At 33.0% G+C, this 19,639-nt stretch overlaps 1 protein-coding gene across 2 annotated transcripts in view; it reads left to right on the top strand.

The window, feature by feature from the left end:
• Window positions 1-18,071, top strand: part of LOC149804543 (uncharacterized) — a 90,453-nt gene extending 72,382 nt beyond the window's left edge. For both annotated transcript variants that reach the window (XM_089941359.1, XM_089941364.1), the window contains exons 10-12: window positions 80-216; window positions 5,275-5,308; window positions 7,867-18,071. In XM_089941359.1, the coding sequence (XP_089797485.1) occupies window positions 80-216; window positions 5,275-5,308; window positions 7,867-7,976 (281 nt within the window). In that variant the 3' untranslated portion in view covers window positions 7,977-18,071. The remainder of the gene's footprint in view (window positions 1-79; window positions 217-5,274; window positions 5,309-7,866) is intronic.
• The last annotated feature ends 1,568 nt before the right edge of the window (window positions 18,072-19,639 follow it).

Raw genomic sequence — 19,639 nt, 5'->3', positions numbered from 1 at the left:
CACACACACACACACACACACACACACACACACTGCATTATGCATGAAGTGATAAAACTATTATAAATTCATTTTTCAGGACAGACAGTTATCAATAATTATAATATCAAAATTAATTCAAAAAATACTCAAATTGGTGATGGAAATCAGATAAACTCTAGACAGGATGATGATACTGATGATGATCTTCCTGACAATGCAGACAATTCAAATCCAGTAAGTACATTTAGATTTTATATTCTGGAAGGTAGCACCAAGTGCCACTTAACATCACTGTACCCAAATTTAACTGTCCTTAGTGATGCATGTTGTTAAAAGATGTAAGCAGATTTGAGTTAGCATATTTTTGCCATTTAAATAACAAACATTAAGTATCCCTTTAATGAATTTCAGTTAAGTATCCATTTAATGAATTTCAGTTAAGTATCCATTTAATGTTTTTAATTTAAGTATTTAATGTATTTAAAGTCTCCATTTAACATATTTAATTTAAATATCCATTTAATGCATTTAAGTATCCATTAAATGTATTTAATTTAAGTCTTCATTTAATGTATTTAATTTAGATATCCATTTATGTATTTAAATATCCATTTAATGTATTTAAGTATCCATTTAACCTTGTTGAATTTTATTCAGCTCTTTAATCTCAGTTGTGACATCAAGTTCAAGTACCACATTTGATCGTCTGTGTGATTTTTATGTACCAAGTGTCTGCAGTGGGTGCATCTTGATTTGGTCCTGCTCATCCATCCATCCATCCATACATTCATCCATCTATTTATTTGTGCATCAATCAAGCGGTGCTTGCTAGCAAGATTGCACTAAAAAGGATGCTTAACATATACAAATTAAATTTTGTTGGCATATTATCTGATCTGGTTACATCTTCCAGCATTAAGGCCATTTTCTGTTCTAAACACATGTATAAGATTTTATTCTTCAAATATATTACCCAATAATAATACCTTAGAAGAACTACTACTACTACCCCGCAAATCCAGCCCTTCATGGTTACAACTTTTTAGCTAACTAGCTAAAAGTTGTCTGCCCACCAAAGGAGACAGAGTGATTTCCCCTTGATGCTGGGATTGATGCCAAATCCTTTGAATTTGTTAGTTACTACTTCCACTTGTGCTGAGTAACACACTTTCTACAGACAGACAGGCCTTTCAAAATCCATACAAGCAGTTTGAAAGTTTTCAACCTCAAAACAAGTTGGAGGAGTTTCATCTTTGAAGGGAAGTTTACTCCATTGATAAATTTCTAGCTTTTCTGTTGTTCCTCTCATCAACAAAGTTTCCAAACTTTCAGTATGTTATCACTTTGCCATCTTCACACACACTTAGGTGCCTTTGGTACACAGCTGCATGGGTTGTGATGGCATCCCCTCACATTGCTATTACTGTATTAATACCTGCGTGTTTGGTGCATGATATAGAACACTCATTTAGTATTGCTATATATGGTAATTTCCACTGAGTCAGGATACATGTAGTTAAGTTTCTATATTGTCATAGCATCTAATTTCTTTATTGTATATGTGACACTTTACTGATTTTGCCTCTCTAAAATGTCACTGGGTCTTTACTACAGGTAACATTGTCTGATAATGGGTATTAATATATTCTCATTTTTTTTCTCTGTTAACTTTATTACATTGTTAGAATCATGCAGTATTTTATGATATTGAACTCGTGTGCAATTCATATTGAACTCACATGAATACAGGAACTAGTTTCTGTTGTAAACAAACATTGGACACCGACGCTAGCATTTTTGATTTATTTTATTTGTCTATGGATAAAGTAAACCAACTGAATGAACGAAAGCAGATGTTTTGTGGACTGCCACAAACAAGCTGCTTTGCCACATTCTGCGTTAACTTTTTTGATACATTGTTTCGGATTTAGGCTAGCTATAGACGCCAGACAGGGTCCTTACAAATAACATGCAAGTGCTGGTAATAAGAATGACAGATACATACTTACAGTTTTACATCCTGAATGTCCTCAAAATGTACTTTCTTAGTTCTGGAAATCCGAATTACATGAGCTATTTCATGGGTTCTCATTCTTGATTACACATTTTGAAATTGTACTATAATTTCATCTATATTCCAAGTGCAATTATATCCTCCTTACTGCACTCAAAATGAAATATACATTATATTTCATAGCGTCTTTTTGATAATTGCAATTGAAAGACTTCATAGTTTTCCCACATTATGATTTCAAACTTTGAATGACAGAACAGAAACACACTTGCATATATCAACATGCTGTTGAAATCTGATGTACTTCCTGTAGAATTGGCACAGATAAATCCAGTCCATAATCACAAAAATAGTAAAATCTATTCATTCCAGATCAAATGGAAAAGTTGTTGCAATGTTCATTCATTCACATTATGACTCAATATTTCAATTCTAAGTAGACCAAAATGCCATCTTCTTTTGAAAGTTATGTCTAGCATGCGACTAAGTTCAAATTTATCTTGGCGGAGCTATGTGTGCATTAAAAATGTTGTTATGTAATGATAAATATGCTCTTGTGTATTTAGTTTGTAATACAGCATACATTCAGTTACTTTGTTTTTTGTAGTGTTTTTTTGTTTATCTAATTAAGCCTTAGGTAGAATAAGAAATGAACATACAATAAAAAGGTTACTGCATTTGTATGGGGAAAATATGAACTCGAAAAATTAAATTAAATTGTAATTAAAAAAGTAGTGATGCAGTTCTCTTCTTTTTTGGAACCTACTAACAACATTGTCAAATTTATATGTGTTACTAGAATAAACATGCCATGTCTTTAACAAAATATCTGATATTGTAAGGGATCATGTTATTTTAGAAGGTTGTTGCATTGACTTTGCTGAAAAGAGACCTGTGTAAGGGCAGGAATTCTTCATTTGCTGGTTTAGCAGCCTTTTTAACACATTATGTTGCTGAGGGAACCAGCCCAGGCAGGCCTGGGTAGTGTCATGTTTGTTTGTTGTCCATTTTAATGATTATATGTTTTACATCTGTATTTTGTACTTCAGCCTTGTCAAACATTAAGTTAATGGTCTAATTGACCAGTGACATTTATTTTGTAAATGTAATACATAGCTAATATTTCTCTAAGATTATAGGTTAAATATTCAGATCATTATTAATGATAAACATGTTTATTTGAATCTGAGCTTAGGACATTAAGTTTTGCATTTGGAAATTCCAAAACTTGTTGACAACTTTGAATGTTTTAGAGAGGAGACTGACCCACATCTTGGCTCTATTACTGTGTCTTAGCTTTTTATATCAGTGTTGTTTACTTGAAAATTATTCATTTTAGCCAGAATATTTGAAGCCGAATCAGTTTTATTGTTGTGTTTAATTTTTAATTTGGTTGGAATTATTTATTCAAATTATTATTCACTGGAATTACAGAATGCTTAAAAATGTTTTTGGACTAAAACATTAATTGGGAATTATAATGAATTAAACAAGGACATTTTGGATTGAATTATTGTGATACATCAAAAGACTTTTTGCACATCACCACAATCCAGGTCATAGGCACATTAGCACATTTGAGACTACAGACGCAACAGCACATTCAGTATTGAATTTATCTGGAATACCACTGGAATTTAGTTGATCTTAATACTTGTGATAGAAGTTTTAGGACTGTTAGGGATTTGATTCACAATAATTTAAGTTCTTTTTAAATTTTCATTTTGTATTCTAGGGAAATAAATAATTTGTTGAATTTTTACAAAACTTATTGGTTTTCACTCTTTTCTGATACTTAGTTTAAGGTCATAGAGTCATAACAGTAGGTATTCAACCTGTGACCCTTGGCTTTTAAGTCTAATGCTCTACCAACGGAGGTTATGTGACTACCTGTAAGGGCAGGAGTGTAATTATTTCAAAGGAATTGGAAGATTCAAATGAAAATTTTGCTGCAATAGTGAATAAATTGAGTTTTACAGGTACAAAAAAAGGAAATTACCACATTCAAGAGATTGCAGTTAGACTTTCTATTTTGGTATTAATAACAATTTAAAAAAAAAAGAAGTATGCTTCATATATCTATTTACACCACAAGAGTAACTCAAGGCGACTAAAGTCTGTTTACTTCATGCATGCATGTACCTATACATCTATTTTGCTTGTGCAAATGCAAAACACTCTAGATCTCCATTTTCCATTTGCAAGTTCACTAATTAGTTTTAGTTTGTGGGCACTGACTATGCATAGACCTAGTAGATAATTCAAAAACAGACTTTACAGCTGAGCTTTTGCTTGTTTCTTAAAGCTGTTTTATATTTTCCTTTTTGTTTCATAATTTGAGGTATTACAGCCTTAGAGACTTAAAACAAGAAAAGAGTGAGAAGCAACAAGCTTTGTAAAATTCAATAAATAATTTATTTCCCTTGAACACAAAGTCAAAATATAAAAAAAGGAATTTATGGTATTGAGAATTAAATCCCCAATAATGCTAGAAGTACAGACACAAGTCCAAATGATTATAGTTCTGAATAAACCTAATGGAAATCCAAAATAAATCTGATGCTGGAAGTTCTGATGTGTCTGGTGGCCCATGTAGTGGTGATTTGCCAACAGTCTTGTTGGATAGCAATGATACAATCCAGGAATATATCCTTATTTGAAATTTCACTATAAAATTCAAGTCTGTTTGCAAGAATGTTATTATTGATGAACACTTTGTATTTTCAGTGAATAAATGATTTGAGTCAATAAAAATTCCAGCCCAAATGAACTACTGGATTCAACAAAAATACAGTTGATTCAGCTCAGATCTTAGAGTACAAGTGAATAATTTCCAGGAGAACAAGATTATATGGTCCTCTACTTGACCTCAGGTCACAATTAGCATTTTCTATCAAAAGAATATTACCTAATGGAAATTAACCTTCTAGAAGGTTCCTGATGTATACAAAATAAAATTTTAGTTAAAATTTGAATATAAAATGTGGTAAACATAATGTCCTTGACACAGGCCAAATAATAATCCTGATAGTTAACCCATACTCAGAGGAAACTATTTACTATGTATTAGTTGTTTACAGAATTTTTTTAAAAAATCGATGATTCATGTCAAGTAGAAAATGAACTTTATTTTGGACAAGATCAAGTTCAACATACAATTTTCCATAGCATATAATGACATTTTGTTATAAAATAAACTAGCAAACAATGCAGATTAAATAAACATAACAGAGGTTTTATCCAAAGTATATTTTTAATTTTTTTTTTTCTTTTTTCAGGCTAATTCAAACTTATCTTCCTCAGAAAATGAAGGTACTGTAACAGTTTTGGTACATACATTTAATGTAAACTTCAGTAAACATGTAATTACTAAAAACCATGAATGAACTAATTATTTGGATATTATATTGTTATATTTCAGAATTTATATATTACACAGGTCTTTACATTCATAAAATATAATAGAGCGAACATGCATAATAATGAAAGGATTTATAAAACATATTGCCATCTCAAATCCATTCAGTGAACTGTGAACATTTGCTGTGATGTGCAATTCAAGAAACTCCACTGACCTGTCAGTTTTCTTAATAATTGTAATAATATATAATTAACATTATTTTGCATGCCTTGGGTGGATAACTAATTTTTGTTTTACTTAGCTGCATGCACAATAGAATTCCTCTATACTCTTTAATGTAATACCACTGTTTGATCACATAATCTATTACAACTCTCTGGTCTTAAGCTAAGTAACAAAAAAGAGTGAAAAATTTGTAAAATTTGACAAATAATTTATATCCCTAAAATAGCAGTTGAAAAATTTAGAATTTTTTAAAAATAAATCTTAGCTTGGTGAATGAATCCTATCTCATCCTAAAAACTCTATCACAAGTTCATATGTATAGAATAATCCAAATGAGTTCCAGTGATAATCCAAAATGAAGTTCACTGTTGTGCTGATGTACCAACAGTCTTGATGTATCACAGTGATTTAATCGAAGATGTCCTTAAATGAATTCACAGTAATTCAATACAGCTACTAAATCCAAAAAGTCTGAGCACTTTGTAATTCAGATAAATAATTGAAATAAATACATCCACACAACTATATGACTCCAGCAAGACTGATGGTAATGCCAGGAATAACTAATCTCAAGTAAATTATCCCTTATATCAAACCCTGAGGTACCATACAGAAAGCAGAATGAGGCTGATCTTGGTATTTCGAAATCACTCTAACTGTTAGCAAGGTCAAATACTTTACAAGTTACCCATTCAGCTGGAACCCCTATGACCTGTACTGAAATCATCAACATGTTTACTTCAGTAATAGTACATCTCACTTTGTTTGAAACTATGAATGTGTTTACAAGATTGACCTCTTAGAGTGCACACCTCCAACAGTTGCTATAAAAAAAATATTAGTATTTAATTAAATTTGACCCGTTCAGTCTAGAATGATAAAAATTAACACACATAATATTAATATACACAACAATACCTTTTTAATTTATTATTCTTTAAGTCATGTTGGAATATAAACTGATAAATTTGCAATCAAAATTGTATTTTTATTGTTTATAAATGAATTATCAATGACTTTTTACATGACTGTGAAACATACTATGCTATCGTGCTTTCTGACTGTCCATCCATCTGTTTCCAGTTTGCTTTCTGATTGTCCATCCATGTTTCCAGTGTGCTTTCTGACTGTCCATCCATCTGTTTCCAGTGTGCTTTCTGACTGTACATCCATCTGTTTCCAGTATGCTTTTCTGACTGTCCATCCATATGTTTCCAGTGTGCTTTCTGACTGTTCGTCCATCTGTTTCCAGTGTGATTTCTCTACAGTAACCATCTACAGTTACAAAACTTTGTAGATGGCTTGCACTTTGGGGTGGGAAGAACTCTATCAATTTCAAAATTTAGAAGGTCATGGTCATAATGACTGAAAAGAAAAATTTTGTTTCTGCACTTTAGCGGTTGAGTTCTCTATCATCTACAGTTACCAAACTTTGTGTATGACATGCATGTGGTGTAAGGAGAAATACTTTTGATTTTGGAATCAGAAGATGAAGGGTTGAAGTCTAGATCACTGTGACTGAAAGAAGAATAATGTTTCTTTGCACAATAACATTAGTTCTAAATGATGTACCTCAACAGACTTTGTGGATGGCTTGCACTTGTTTGGGTATGGAGTGCAGGCTATTTTATTTAGGGTCAGGAGGTCAAGGTCATTACAAATGGAAGGAACATGGTTTCTGTGCAATAACCTCAGTTCTTTATCATCTATGGTTGCCAAATTTTATACATGGCTTCCATTTAGTTTGAGGAAGAACCCTCTTGATTTTTGGAGTCAAAGGTCAAAGTCACTTGGTAAATGAAAAATAATTAGGTTTCCGCACAATAACACTAGTTCTACATGACACACCTTAACCAGACATGGTGGATGGTTGGCATTTGGTGAAGGAAGAAGGCTGTTGGTTTTGGGTGGTGGGGTCAGAGGTCTAGATCACTGACTGAAACAGGCATACTGACCCCACTTGTTATTACATTGCACATTTTGAGTCTTAAAAAAATTCAGCACCTGGAAGTGTGCAGGTGTGTTTGTGGTCTTTTATCACAATCGTGACTGTTTGCCAGGAGTTATGCAAGACCTTGTGCACCCCTTGTTACTTACACTTTCCAGTAATTATCCGAGGTGTTTTTATTGAGGATGATCTGTAGATTTATTTTTATTTTATCTGATATTGCCAGAATTAAAAAACTCTGGGATTAGAATAATTATTATATTGGAAATCAGTTTTATTAAATGAATACTGGTGAATAAATGTGACAAATCATAGAATCAATATTTGTCTTTGCAGGGAGTATTGCCAGGCACAGGGACATATCGTTAGACATACCTCCATCACATGTTTCAGAAGAGAATGAATCACCTCAGGACAGTGAAGAAACATTCACAAAAATTCCGTGATTGTACAGTGTTAACATTATGTTCAGATGTTAAGATGTTGTAGTCACAACAGGTTCTGCAACAACTTTTGCATATGCTGAACAAAATTCAGTGGAAGTGCTTATCTGGTTTCATTGTTATTGTCAATTCTGTATTGATACAGACCTGTTACCAGAAATGTAATGAACTCCTTATATCAGTTATTTTGGTCCATACTATCTGGACTTGTAATGTTGAATGTTTGTAAATCAAAAAACTCAACAACTTTTTTTACTACAAAATATAGCAGTAGAGATCAAAAGTTAACATTCCTTGTTTAAAGGTATTGTTACATGTACATGTTTCATATTGATGTCATAATGTTTAATATCAGTAACATGTTACTTTTCTGAACAGAAAATACCCCAACCATATGATAAGACTTCATCCTCCCATAGGTTGAACTGGAAAGTTCCAGAATATAAGAATGACTCTGACCCAACCTTAAGCTACCTTATCCATGCACGCTGTGCCTCATTCTTTTTCTGGTCATAAACATTACTGCTGCTTTAATTTACATTGAAATGAAATTGCCTTCACTTTAAGTGTGTTAATGTTTCAATTTTAGCTTTTTTATGTGCATTGTTTTATTGTGTGCAAGTACTCATGATCAAGCATTTTGTTCTGTTGGAATTGTTTTCTCTCATTTTCTCTCTCTCTCTCTCTCTCTCAAGTTAGTCATAGTTTTTCTGGTTACATTACTATGGTTGAGAATTATTTTCTAGCATCGGTCTTGGACCTTGCTGAACATAGACATTCTTATGAAATAAGGAAGCAAATTACTTCCTGGCATTCCTCAGATGTTTCCATTTGATCTCTGAGAAGGATTGCCAAAGTCTCTTTGGAGACTCATAAGGTTAGTGGGCCTATTCTGTGAAGGCAGTGAGCAAGTTCAACTCTCCTTTTTGAGGGAGAAGCAGCACCCTCATTTTTACACAAGTTTTTTAGCTTTGTTTCCATTAAGTGACACTATATAAGTCACCTCCAATAAATCCAAGCAGTTTTTTTTCCAAATTTGAACCATCCATATGGATTTATTTGGATTAATATTCATTCCTAAACAGACTATGTTTTTTTCACTTTGCAAGTATTTTGTAAAGATTTTCTTTTTCTTCAGACTTAGTGTGTTGTACCATATGGTCTAAAATTGGCATAGTCTGAGAAAATGATGCTGTTATTCTTGCCTTTTGCTTGCTCACCCAATTAGTAACAGGTGTTGTTTTAGTGACTTGTTACCATAGTGCATCATTAATTTATACACTTTTTGTGTTTTATTTAGTAATTTCAGTGAAACCTGTCAACAAAGTGTTATAAATAAAAGTATAAAATAAAATGTAATAAATATAGCATGTTCAAGGCCAAGAAAGACATCTACGAGTTTTGAGGTTTGCATCTACAAATGTAGTTTGTCAGCACCATGTATTTTATGTGCCATATGGTCTGAGAGTTGAAGGACTGCAGTTTTGCAAAACTTGACTAATGTGAAGAAAGAGGGTAATGACACAATTTTAAATTCCTATGAGTAATTATGTTACCATAAGGGAGTGTATCCTCATTTTTAGGCAGCTCAGTTGGCATAAGTCCCCCTGCATGTGTTATCATGACCCTTGGGCCTGTAAGTCTGGGCATTTGGGATTTTAAATGGATCCAACAGATTCATCCTGTATTACTGCATCACCGTCCATTATAGCCTTACCAACTGAGCCAGCTGTCCAGCCATTTCATCCATCTCAGTCAGGGGATCTTAATGAAATATTCAGCCAACTCATCAGGCCAGTAGCTTCATATTTCTGCAGTTACAGAGACCGTAATGTCCATCCTACCATGCTACTGCTATGTACAATTACAGAGACCTTAATGATAGATCTGTCCATCCTACCATGCTACTGCTATGTACAGTTACAGTTACGGGGATCTTAGGGATAAATCCAGCTGTCCACCCAGTACCATCACCAACCATCCTCCAGTAGCTGTCCCAAACATACTTTGGCACACCAACCATCTTTACTGGTATGATAAAATGTTCCAGCAGAGCTTGCTTGTCATAATGGGTACTATTATTATCTCCAGTTTCTGATAGCTTTAGCTTTGGCATGCAGGGTGATTGCATTTTGAGTTGACCCTATCTTTATTTATGATTGGACAACTTTAAGAGTACACATACAAGTTGTAGCAATCACAAAAATGCCTCCTTCTTCCCATGAAGGAAGGAAAAGCATGCTGTCACCTTCCAAGCCCAATCTTTTTTACTTAAGTGGGCTATATGCTTGGAATACTCTGACATATTAAAATATCAGAGTCACTTCATGAGGATTTCAGTACAGGAAATTAGATTGCTCTCAGCAGTCATCATTTTTGAACATCCATTTTGATCCAAGACATTGTGAAAGCTGTTGTCAGGTATGCAGAGTCAACCTTGTCTGTTTTTTTTTTCTTTTTCTAAGAGATTTAGCTCTGCTGAGACAAGACCTGAATCAGGTGGGTCCTGTGGCTGCAGTCCAGACAGCCGCCAGACCCATTTAACCAGCACAGCAGCTTAGCTTTACTGGATTTGCCAGTGAATTGGGACAGTTAATACAATTTTAATAATATATTTTTAACCTGATAAGGTGGTCACAGCTTGTGTGACCATAGAGTGCCCCAAGTAGCAAAATGATCTAAGGCACTCGCCTTTACAGATCAACAACATCTCACCTCTGTTTACGTAGGTTCAAGTCTCGGGCTTGGCTTATGTGGGTGTCTGAGAATGCTAGCTAATAGCTTTCCATTGGTCCCAGGATTTTTCTGGGTTTTCCTCCACCTAGATACAATGGCCACCTTGCTGAGAAAACAAAACAACTCAACAATAACATGTGACCTTTAGCTGTGTTTCTTTAAGTGGGAGAGTGAGTTATCATTCAAATAAGGAATCCAATTTTTCTAAAATAGAAGCCAGGGTAGCTGAGGTAAGGTGGGATGCTCAGCATTCCCTCCTCCTATTACCTGTTCTCCTAATGTTAATGTGATTGCAGAATTTTTTCAAAGGAGATAGCTCATTTTTCAAGTACATTTACTAACAAAACAATATATCTCACAACCATCTTCCAAACTGATATACATTTACTTTTGTTTAACATTAAGGTGTGATTTGGTATGCATACTGTTTCATTATTTATTTGATTTGTTCTTTTCAACACTCAAAGTACCATCTAACACCTCAAAATTTGGCTGTGGTTTGGCTTTCCATTGCATAGTGATGAAAACCGTGGCAAGTCGGGTGACCCAGATGCATGAATTTTTCTGATAGCTGTGTTGAGCAGTACTATGGATATGACATTACATTATCTTAGAGAATTCCTCATCAGAAGTTTTTGCAATGAAATTCTCAAGTTCTAATCAACTTTTAAACTTTAGTAAATTATCAGAAACATAATAGGACATTGCAATTGGCAAGATCAAATTTACTTATAAATTATGGAAATTAAAATGGAGCAGCCAGTAGATGAGTGGTTTGAGAATGGGGCTGTCTTTTGTCTAGTTGATATTTTTTCAATACATGCACTTTTTCAAAAAGTCATGCCACAGAAACAGACCATTTATGACACTGCCTATAGGTTTAATATACTTACATTGACATAACATTTTTAATGTTGTCCATATGATTAGAATGATAAAATATTTGGTATCTTTTATTTCTGTCTGTTTGCATCAAATTTGGGACTTAATCCTAAACTGCAAGGCTAGACTTTAAAGGGGAAATTCAGGAATGTTAAGTTGAAATGGTTATATTACTAAGTTTTGAAACTTTGACAATTTTTGCTAAATTGATAAATGAGATATTATCTAATATAATGGATTACTTTGTGTTAAGTGTAAATTTAGTGGTCAGTGAGTACTGGAGCAGCTGCCTCTTGCAATCTGTGATATGATGTAGGTGACTGTGATATTCTTTATTGTATAGAACACGTCAGGCATGCAATTTATTTAATATGGCATGTTAGGATTTCAGTAATTACTTTCTATGACCTCCTAAGATGAAGGCTTAAGGAATGAGCTGGAATTTACACTGGAAAAACATTGTGAGATGTGCAAGTACGATTGGAATATATATATTAGTTTGAACTGGAAGTTCTTGATCCCTAAATTATAGGTTTATTGCCAACATGCTGATAGATCTAAAAATTTACTCAGCCAGGAAATAAAGTCTATTCGATGTTGGAATTTAACAGTTGAAATCCATCTGTACTTGGTTAGTAGCCTTAATAATGTAAACATTGCTGAAAGTCAAAGAAAACAGTTTTTACTGACTAGGGTAGAATATTACAGTATATTGATCATGCAAAATTATATTATGTCTCTGTATTTACTGTATACATGAATATAAAGAGATCATGTACTGATAATTAATTGTAATGACTACTGGTCCATTTTGATGTGTGAGAGCTGGATGTGCTTCTGTGACATGTCCCACTCACAACAAATTTTTCAGCTAAATTTTTCACATATATATCAGCTAAATAAAATTCATGACTACTGAATATGAGGGTATAGTCTTTCATTTTAAATATACTAGTAAACCATGAACCTTTCCTGTATGAGCTTAGATATTAGTTAGCTTTTTTGTAATATAGATCTGTGTAAAGGATGAGAAATTTGTGCCATTAAATAATAGTATTACTTAGTCCTTTTTATGCATTATGATGCTGTTGCACAGGAAATTCAATTCCCAGTGTGAATTTTATTATGTTGCAATTCAGAAGCAATATTGGCGAGAAATATGGCTGCCATTTTTTTCTACATGTGGTGACGGTGGTGTTTATATCATAGTTTCCCAAGCAAATGCATTTGAAGTGGATTTTTTTTTCTCTATACAAGATTTGTCAGGCTAGTGTATTAATATTTGGTTTTTGTTCAGTCTGAATTGTTGTTTTGATTTTATGATAATGTACTAGACTGAATATGCATATTAAATCTTCATTTTATACTGTTGTCTATTTATTGCATATGTTTAATTTATACAGTTGTTTCCATGGCAAAACAAGACAAAATGTATAGCATGTGTCATTTGAATATAAATAGTGTGATTTCCTTAAACAGGAATGTCATTATAAAGAGAGGAAAAATAATTTTCTAACCACAAAATACCAAATGCATAAAGGAAAGCACTGTAACACCTGTAACAGACAGCTAATGGACTGCTTTTTGTTATATACAGGGGTCAACCTACTGAATTTTAGGGAGAAGTGGCTTCTCCTTTCTGGACAGAATCAAGAGAAGTGGGAGCTAAATAGGGACATAAATACATACACACACACACACACACACACACACACATATATATATATATATATATATATATATATATATATATATATATATATATATATATATATATATATATATATATATATATATATATTAAGTATATCCTATATTCTTCTGTATGCATTTAACATTAGTTTTAAGCTGTACTTTGGAAAAGAATCTGTTTTATATGTTTATTATCAACGCATTGTGTATGTGTATGCAAATTATTATATTCATGCCCATTGTATTCATACATGTATGTTTTGGATTGAGATACATGTATGTTTTGGATTGAGATACATGTATGTTTGGATTGAGATACATGCAGTGTATTTTGGCCTTATGACTTTAGAAGGCACAGCAGAAACTATACATTGTAATTAATTTTAACTGATAGGAGTAACAAGATTAGAGTCTTATAATTGCAGGTCAGTAAAATGCTTAATAAACAACCACTTAATTTGTTTTTTCTTATTTTCAGAAAGTTTTGAAAAAAATTTGCCATCAAAAAGATTTCTATTCTACTTCAAAACAACCCCAGTAACATGTACATAGGAGCAAATGCACAAATGACTTCATACCGTACTTTTCGTTATAATTTCATTGTTCTGTTAAAATATACTGTATCTATTCATAGACAACACACTGAAGTATTAAAGCTGATACATGACTGAACCAAATCGACACAACATAGAACATATATTGCACCATGTGAGTGCATCTATTTTCTGAAAGAGGAAATTTCTTAATATGACCACTCGCTTTTTAGCTTCGTTACAAGAATCTATTGATAAGACTGCAAATTTATTGTTTTATTATTTGTCTACAGTAGTAATGACCTGCATTGGATAAATGTTTGCTTCACGATCTTTTTCATATTTTCACAAAAATGAATGATGTCAGAAAACAACCTTGACTGTACAGCGTTTTTTTTTCTAATTCCACAACATAGCTGACCTACATGATTAGATACTTCGGTTAAATCTGCTATTATGTAATATTTAGACTTTGTTGGCAAACTTTGAATTATATATTTTCTTTAATCCATTTGCCCAATTACAAACAAAAACACAATCTAATGAAGCGTTATTTGCTAGACACGGAGATGTCTGTCATTACAGGTTAAAGTATGGTTTCAAACTGATTTTATAAAAAAAATAATTCAAACATGGCAGTTAATATCCTCTTTTAAACAAAAATAAATTAGAAAGTGCTCTTCACCAGTTTTATTTATAAAAAAAACCAAATTCCTATTTATATACTGATGTTAAATTTCAAAACAGAGTTGGTATATTGTCATTATTCAGTACAGTAGACCTAACTTCAGGAAATGAATCGGTAATATCTTGCTTGGCAAATGGTTAATAGTCAATTAGCTATTAAAACACATACCTGTGAATGTGCAAGAGTTTTTTTGTTGGCATAATAGATATCAACACCACATAAAAACATTTCTCTGCGGGCTACAACACAACATAGTCAGAACTTCCTGGCTACAGTGAGGGAACACCTCAAAAGTTTTAAACTAATGTCAGTCATTTTTGTCTAAAAAATCACAGGGCGAAGTCATTTTCACTCTCCTAATAGAATAAGGCAAAGTTTATTCTTTTTAGGCAACTTAGTCACCCACTTCACCTGGTAGCACGACCCCTGTATATACAGGTGTCTGCTGATTTAAAACTAGTCAAAATAAAATTAGAAATTAGAGTAGGTTAAGAAAAGGAATCAAGGTTAATTTAGATCTAAAATTTACATTTTCCAGGACGTTCAAATATGTATTAGCAGTCTCCTCAGTATTATAGTCATCTGCTTCAGATGTTCAAATGCATTCAGTACCATCATTTTTTTTATACAACAAAACATGATTTCTTGCAGAATAGGACTTGTGCCATTGGGGGCCCCCGAGTGGTCTAAAGCACTCACCGTTACGGATCACTGCCATCTGATCTCTGTCTACATGGGTTTGAGTCTTGGGTTCGGCCAATGTGGATATGTGAGAAAGCTTGCCAGTAGCTTCTCAAGCGTTGGTGGTTCTTACGGGGTTTTCCCGGGTTCTTCCTCCACCAATTATACTGGCCGCCATGTATAGCCTATCTTTTGCTGAACAATGGCATTAAACCCTATAACAACAACAACTTGTGCAATCTCCATCCAATATTTGCATTATCTTGTTTTAATACTGCTTTTCTCCAACAAAATTAACAAAATTTCAGGGCTAGCTGTGTAAGTCGTATGTATGTAAACTTCTCAAATCATAGTCGTATTTAGCTCACCAAGTCTTGCAGAAGATACAAATTTAATATGAAATAATCACTCATCAGAGTTTATATATATATATATATATATATATATATATATATATATATATATATATATATATATATATATATATATATATAAAATCACATGCTCATAGCAGTTTGTTCTTGCATGAAACCTTGTTGCAACATAAATTGAGCCATCAGGAAAGGACCCCTAGCAAATAATGTGGCTTGTGCCGTTTTTCAGTTAGGCAGCTACTGACACATATGGGTACTTACGAATGGCATGAATGGTTGTAAAACTAAATTTGATTGGTACATTAGCCAAGGAACAAGCAGTTTACCATGCATTTTGTACAAAAGGTTTACAGATGCTGGTTTAAACAGATGTTACTTGGAAAATTCAAAATGGATGACCCCCTACACAGTTCGTTATCAACTGATTTCATTTGGCAAATACTGATGACAATGAGTTGTAAAGTTTTGAAGTAGATGAAATTATTTGGGCTGGGAAAGTGTTTTTGGAAAAACCAGTGAGTGATTTTGAGCCTGAAAATGAATTTAAATTGGATCTTTGATGTACATGCTAGCTGGTAAAAAGAAACATGTTATGCCAGTCAACCCCCCTATGCAGTGGTATTTTGAAAATTAAATGTATAACTCGAGAATACCAAGCCTATAGACTAATTAACTCTTTGATTTCTTGCATTTAACCTCAGTGAAACAAATCTTTATGCAGTATTTGGGTCAGACTTGTTTGACTACAGATGCATGCATGAAAAAATGGAAGCCTGGTGGATTGAAACTCTTTTTGAACTGGTTATGACCTTGGGTTTGTCTGTTATCAACTTTTACCACTCAGAATATGATATCATCCCCATACATCAGCAAAAAAACAATGATTTGGGATATATTTCTTCATTTTCTAAGCAAGCAACACATGAACAGGTAATGAAAATGATGGGTGACTGTGTAACTCATAAATGATGGACATCAGACAACGGACATATTCTAAGAAATAACAACAGTTTTGTGAACATTTATTACAGATGTTAAAAGCATAAACTATATTAACTGTTGCCAATTGTAAACCTGTGAATTTTACAAATTGGATATAAACTTGTAACAGATATGCATGTATATGATTGAGCCATTTAAAAAAAAGACTATCTTTTTAAACAAATTTGAACTTTTCATTAAAAAAGAAATATATCTTTAATTTACAGCTGAAATATAAAGTTAATTTGTAATTTTATCGTTATTTGCACCTGTAAATGCGCATATCATAAAAGCTACCTATGTGATTTGATGTTTATAATAAAGTTGAGACTTCAACAATTGTTTTTCTTAAAAGGTTTTGTGTAACAATTATGTAAAGTAATGAAAAAACTGGGAATTTACAAACATTGTAATTTTCATTTCTTTTATCAAACAACTGACACAGCCGGACATTGTACTACAAAACAAAATTATAAACAAAAGAAAAAAATGAGGTAAAATAAGGTACAAAGTAAAATAAGGTAACTTTCTGTACTGAATTGACTGCAGGAATAATTTTACAGATATTCATGCACAGATAGGTGTGATTAGGCATGTGTGGCTAATTTTTATCTCCCTTTGTTATATTATAGGAATATATGAATAAACCCATTCTTGTAGACTTGGACCCATAACTAATCCTTTCAGTATGTGTTTGAAATATTATTGCCTTTAATCATATGATTCTTTATGTAGTTTTTAGTTATTTTCCATCAACATGTTGTGATATTCATACTCCTTTTGTATATAGCGTATTTTTTTATAAATGTCCTTAAAAAATTGGTAATTTATACACTTATATCCCAGAAGGTACAGTTAAGCAATTGTTTATATTTATTTATTTGTTATATTTGTGCATTATTTATTTTTATGAAAAATATTGGACACTGAACAACATTTCTAGAAGATTACAGTAAACATAAGGATTGCCTTATCTGATAGACAGTTGCTTTACAAAGATGGAACTCTCTGTATTAGTCTGTATTAGTTGATATCAATACAGATGACTGGTAGGCATGTTATTGTTGTGTTCTAATTGGAATTATTCATTTTTGTATAAAAAGTACATGTATACAATTGATTAAATTGGTGTATACTTGTAATACTTTGGTTTGATTATTCTTTTTCTTGACCATTGTCATATCATTACCTAAGCTGACCTTTCACATAAGCAGATACAGTATGCCTTTTTTTATATGTCATTGAAATTCAAGTTTTTTGCAGAGTCTGTTTTTAGCACATTCTATCTAATTTTCAGACATTGCATGAATGATGTTTATTTTTTAGGAGATCATGTCAGATTTTTACACAAATGAAACATTTCTTATGTATATGTTGGAGCTTATTTTTTTTTTATATATGAATTTTTGTCATTTGGCATAATCTTCGAACTTGTTCATGTATTCCTATTGTTCCACAGAATATGGCCTTTTCTCATGAAAGGGAGTTGTAAACGGTGTGTTATGATTTGCAATAAAAACTTTAATAATGAGGTGACTTTCCTTACATTTTGGAAATTCATCTTAAAACTACACATAATGATGAAAAGTATACATAATGTGATAACAATCACATTTAAAACATTTTAAGAATGAGTTCTTTGCAACAGTTTTTTTTGTAAGATATATAATTCTTAACATTTTATCTCTACTTTCTAAGAGTGATTGGAGATGCAATTTCTACTTTCTCAAGAGAGACATTTTATTATTTCTGTATTGTATGTTAGTTTCATTTTTTCAGAGATTTTAAGTAAAATTACAAGGATGCAAACATTTTGGAAACACTTATAAATACTTTGAATATCACTTAATTAGTGTTGATAATAGCTTCATGGTTGTAGGACTTATATAAGGCATAGCATATTCTTCTATAACCTTGTAAATCTGTCTGTTACTAGTTTCATTTCCACAAAATAACTAGAGGTCTCTACTGTTTACAGTTACCACACTTCATCCATGACGTGCACTTGGAGTAAGGGAGAACCAATACAGTATGTGTGGGTATAATGTGATGTGATGTGATTTTGATTTTTAACGTAGCTTTAACAATTTTTCAGTCATATCGCTACGATGTCTGCAATGTGGCAGTTTATAGTGATGTCTAGCACTGGGGCATCATGCCGCAGACATGTAGCATGATGTCCCACCCAGTCACATTATCCTGACACCGGGCCGACCAGTCCTAACACTAACCTCTTAATGCTGAATGCCAATCGAGGCAGCTGTTAGTACCATTTTTTAAGTCTCTGGTATGACTTGGCCAGGGATCGAACCCACGACCTCCCGCATCCGAGGCGGACGCTCTAACCACTAGGCCACCGGAGCAGTATGTGTGGGTATAAAAAGGTCATAACTGACTTAAAGAAGAAAAATGGTTTCCACACAATGACATAGTTATACACCAGATACCTGAAACAAATCTTTGTGCGTGGCTTGCACATGGAGTAAACAATGACCATATTTTATTTACTTTATTTTGGTGAATATTAACAAAGACAAAGGCCTGTAATTATTTTATCATGGAGAGAGAATTTATTAGAGAAAGCATTGCAATTTAATTTCTTTATTGTAAAATAGTCTTGTCAGCATGATACACAGAACTTAATATTAGTAAATCACATTAATGACATCATGACCCTGGAAGATGAAGAATGTTTCATATCACATAACATTGTGTAATCCAACAAAAAACATGGGAATCTGGTCATTTCCAGCATTGACTGAGTGTGTGTGTGTGGCTTAGATTTTTAATGTAGCTTTAACAATTTTTCAGTCGTATCGCTATGATGTCTGCAGTGTGGCAGTTTATAGTGATGTTTAGCACTGGGGCATCTTGCCACAGACATGTAGCATGATGTCCCACCCAGTCACATTATCCTGACACCAGGCCGACCAGTCCTAACACTAACCTCGTAATGCTGAGCACCAGGTGAGGAAGCTGTTAGTACCATTTTTGTATGACTCGACCAGGGATTGAACCCATGACCTCCCGCATCCTAGGCAGAAGCTCTAACCACTATGCCACTGGAGCGGTCCCAGCATTGACTGAAATATTATTCAA

The sequence above is a fragment of the Sinohyriopsis cumingii genome, chromosome 2 (genome assembly GCF_028554795.1).
Source record: "Sinohyriopsis cumingii isolate HCF-2022 chromosome 2, ASM2855479v2, whole genome shotgun sequence".
NCBI lineage: Eukaryota > Metazoa > Mollusca > Bivalvia > Unionida > Unionidae > Sinohyriopsis > Sinohyriopsis cumingii.
The sequence above is the reverse complement of the archived record's forward strand: the minus strand, read 5'-3'. Positions and strand labels throughout refer to the sequence as shown.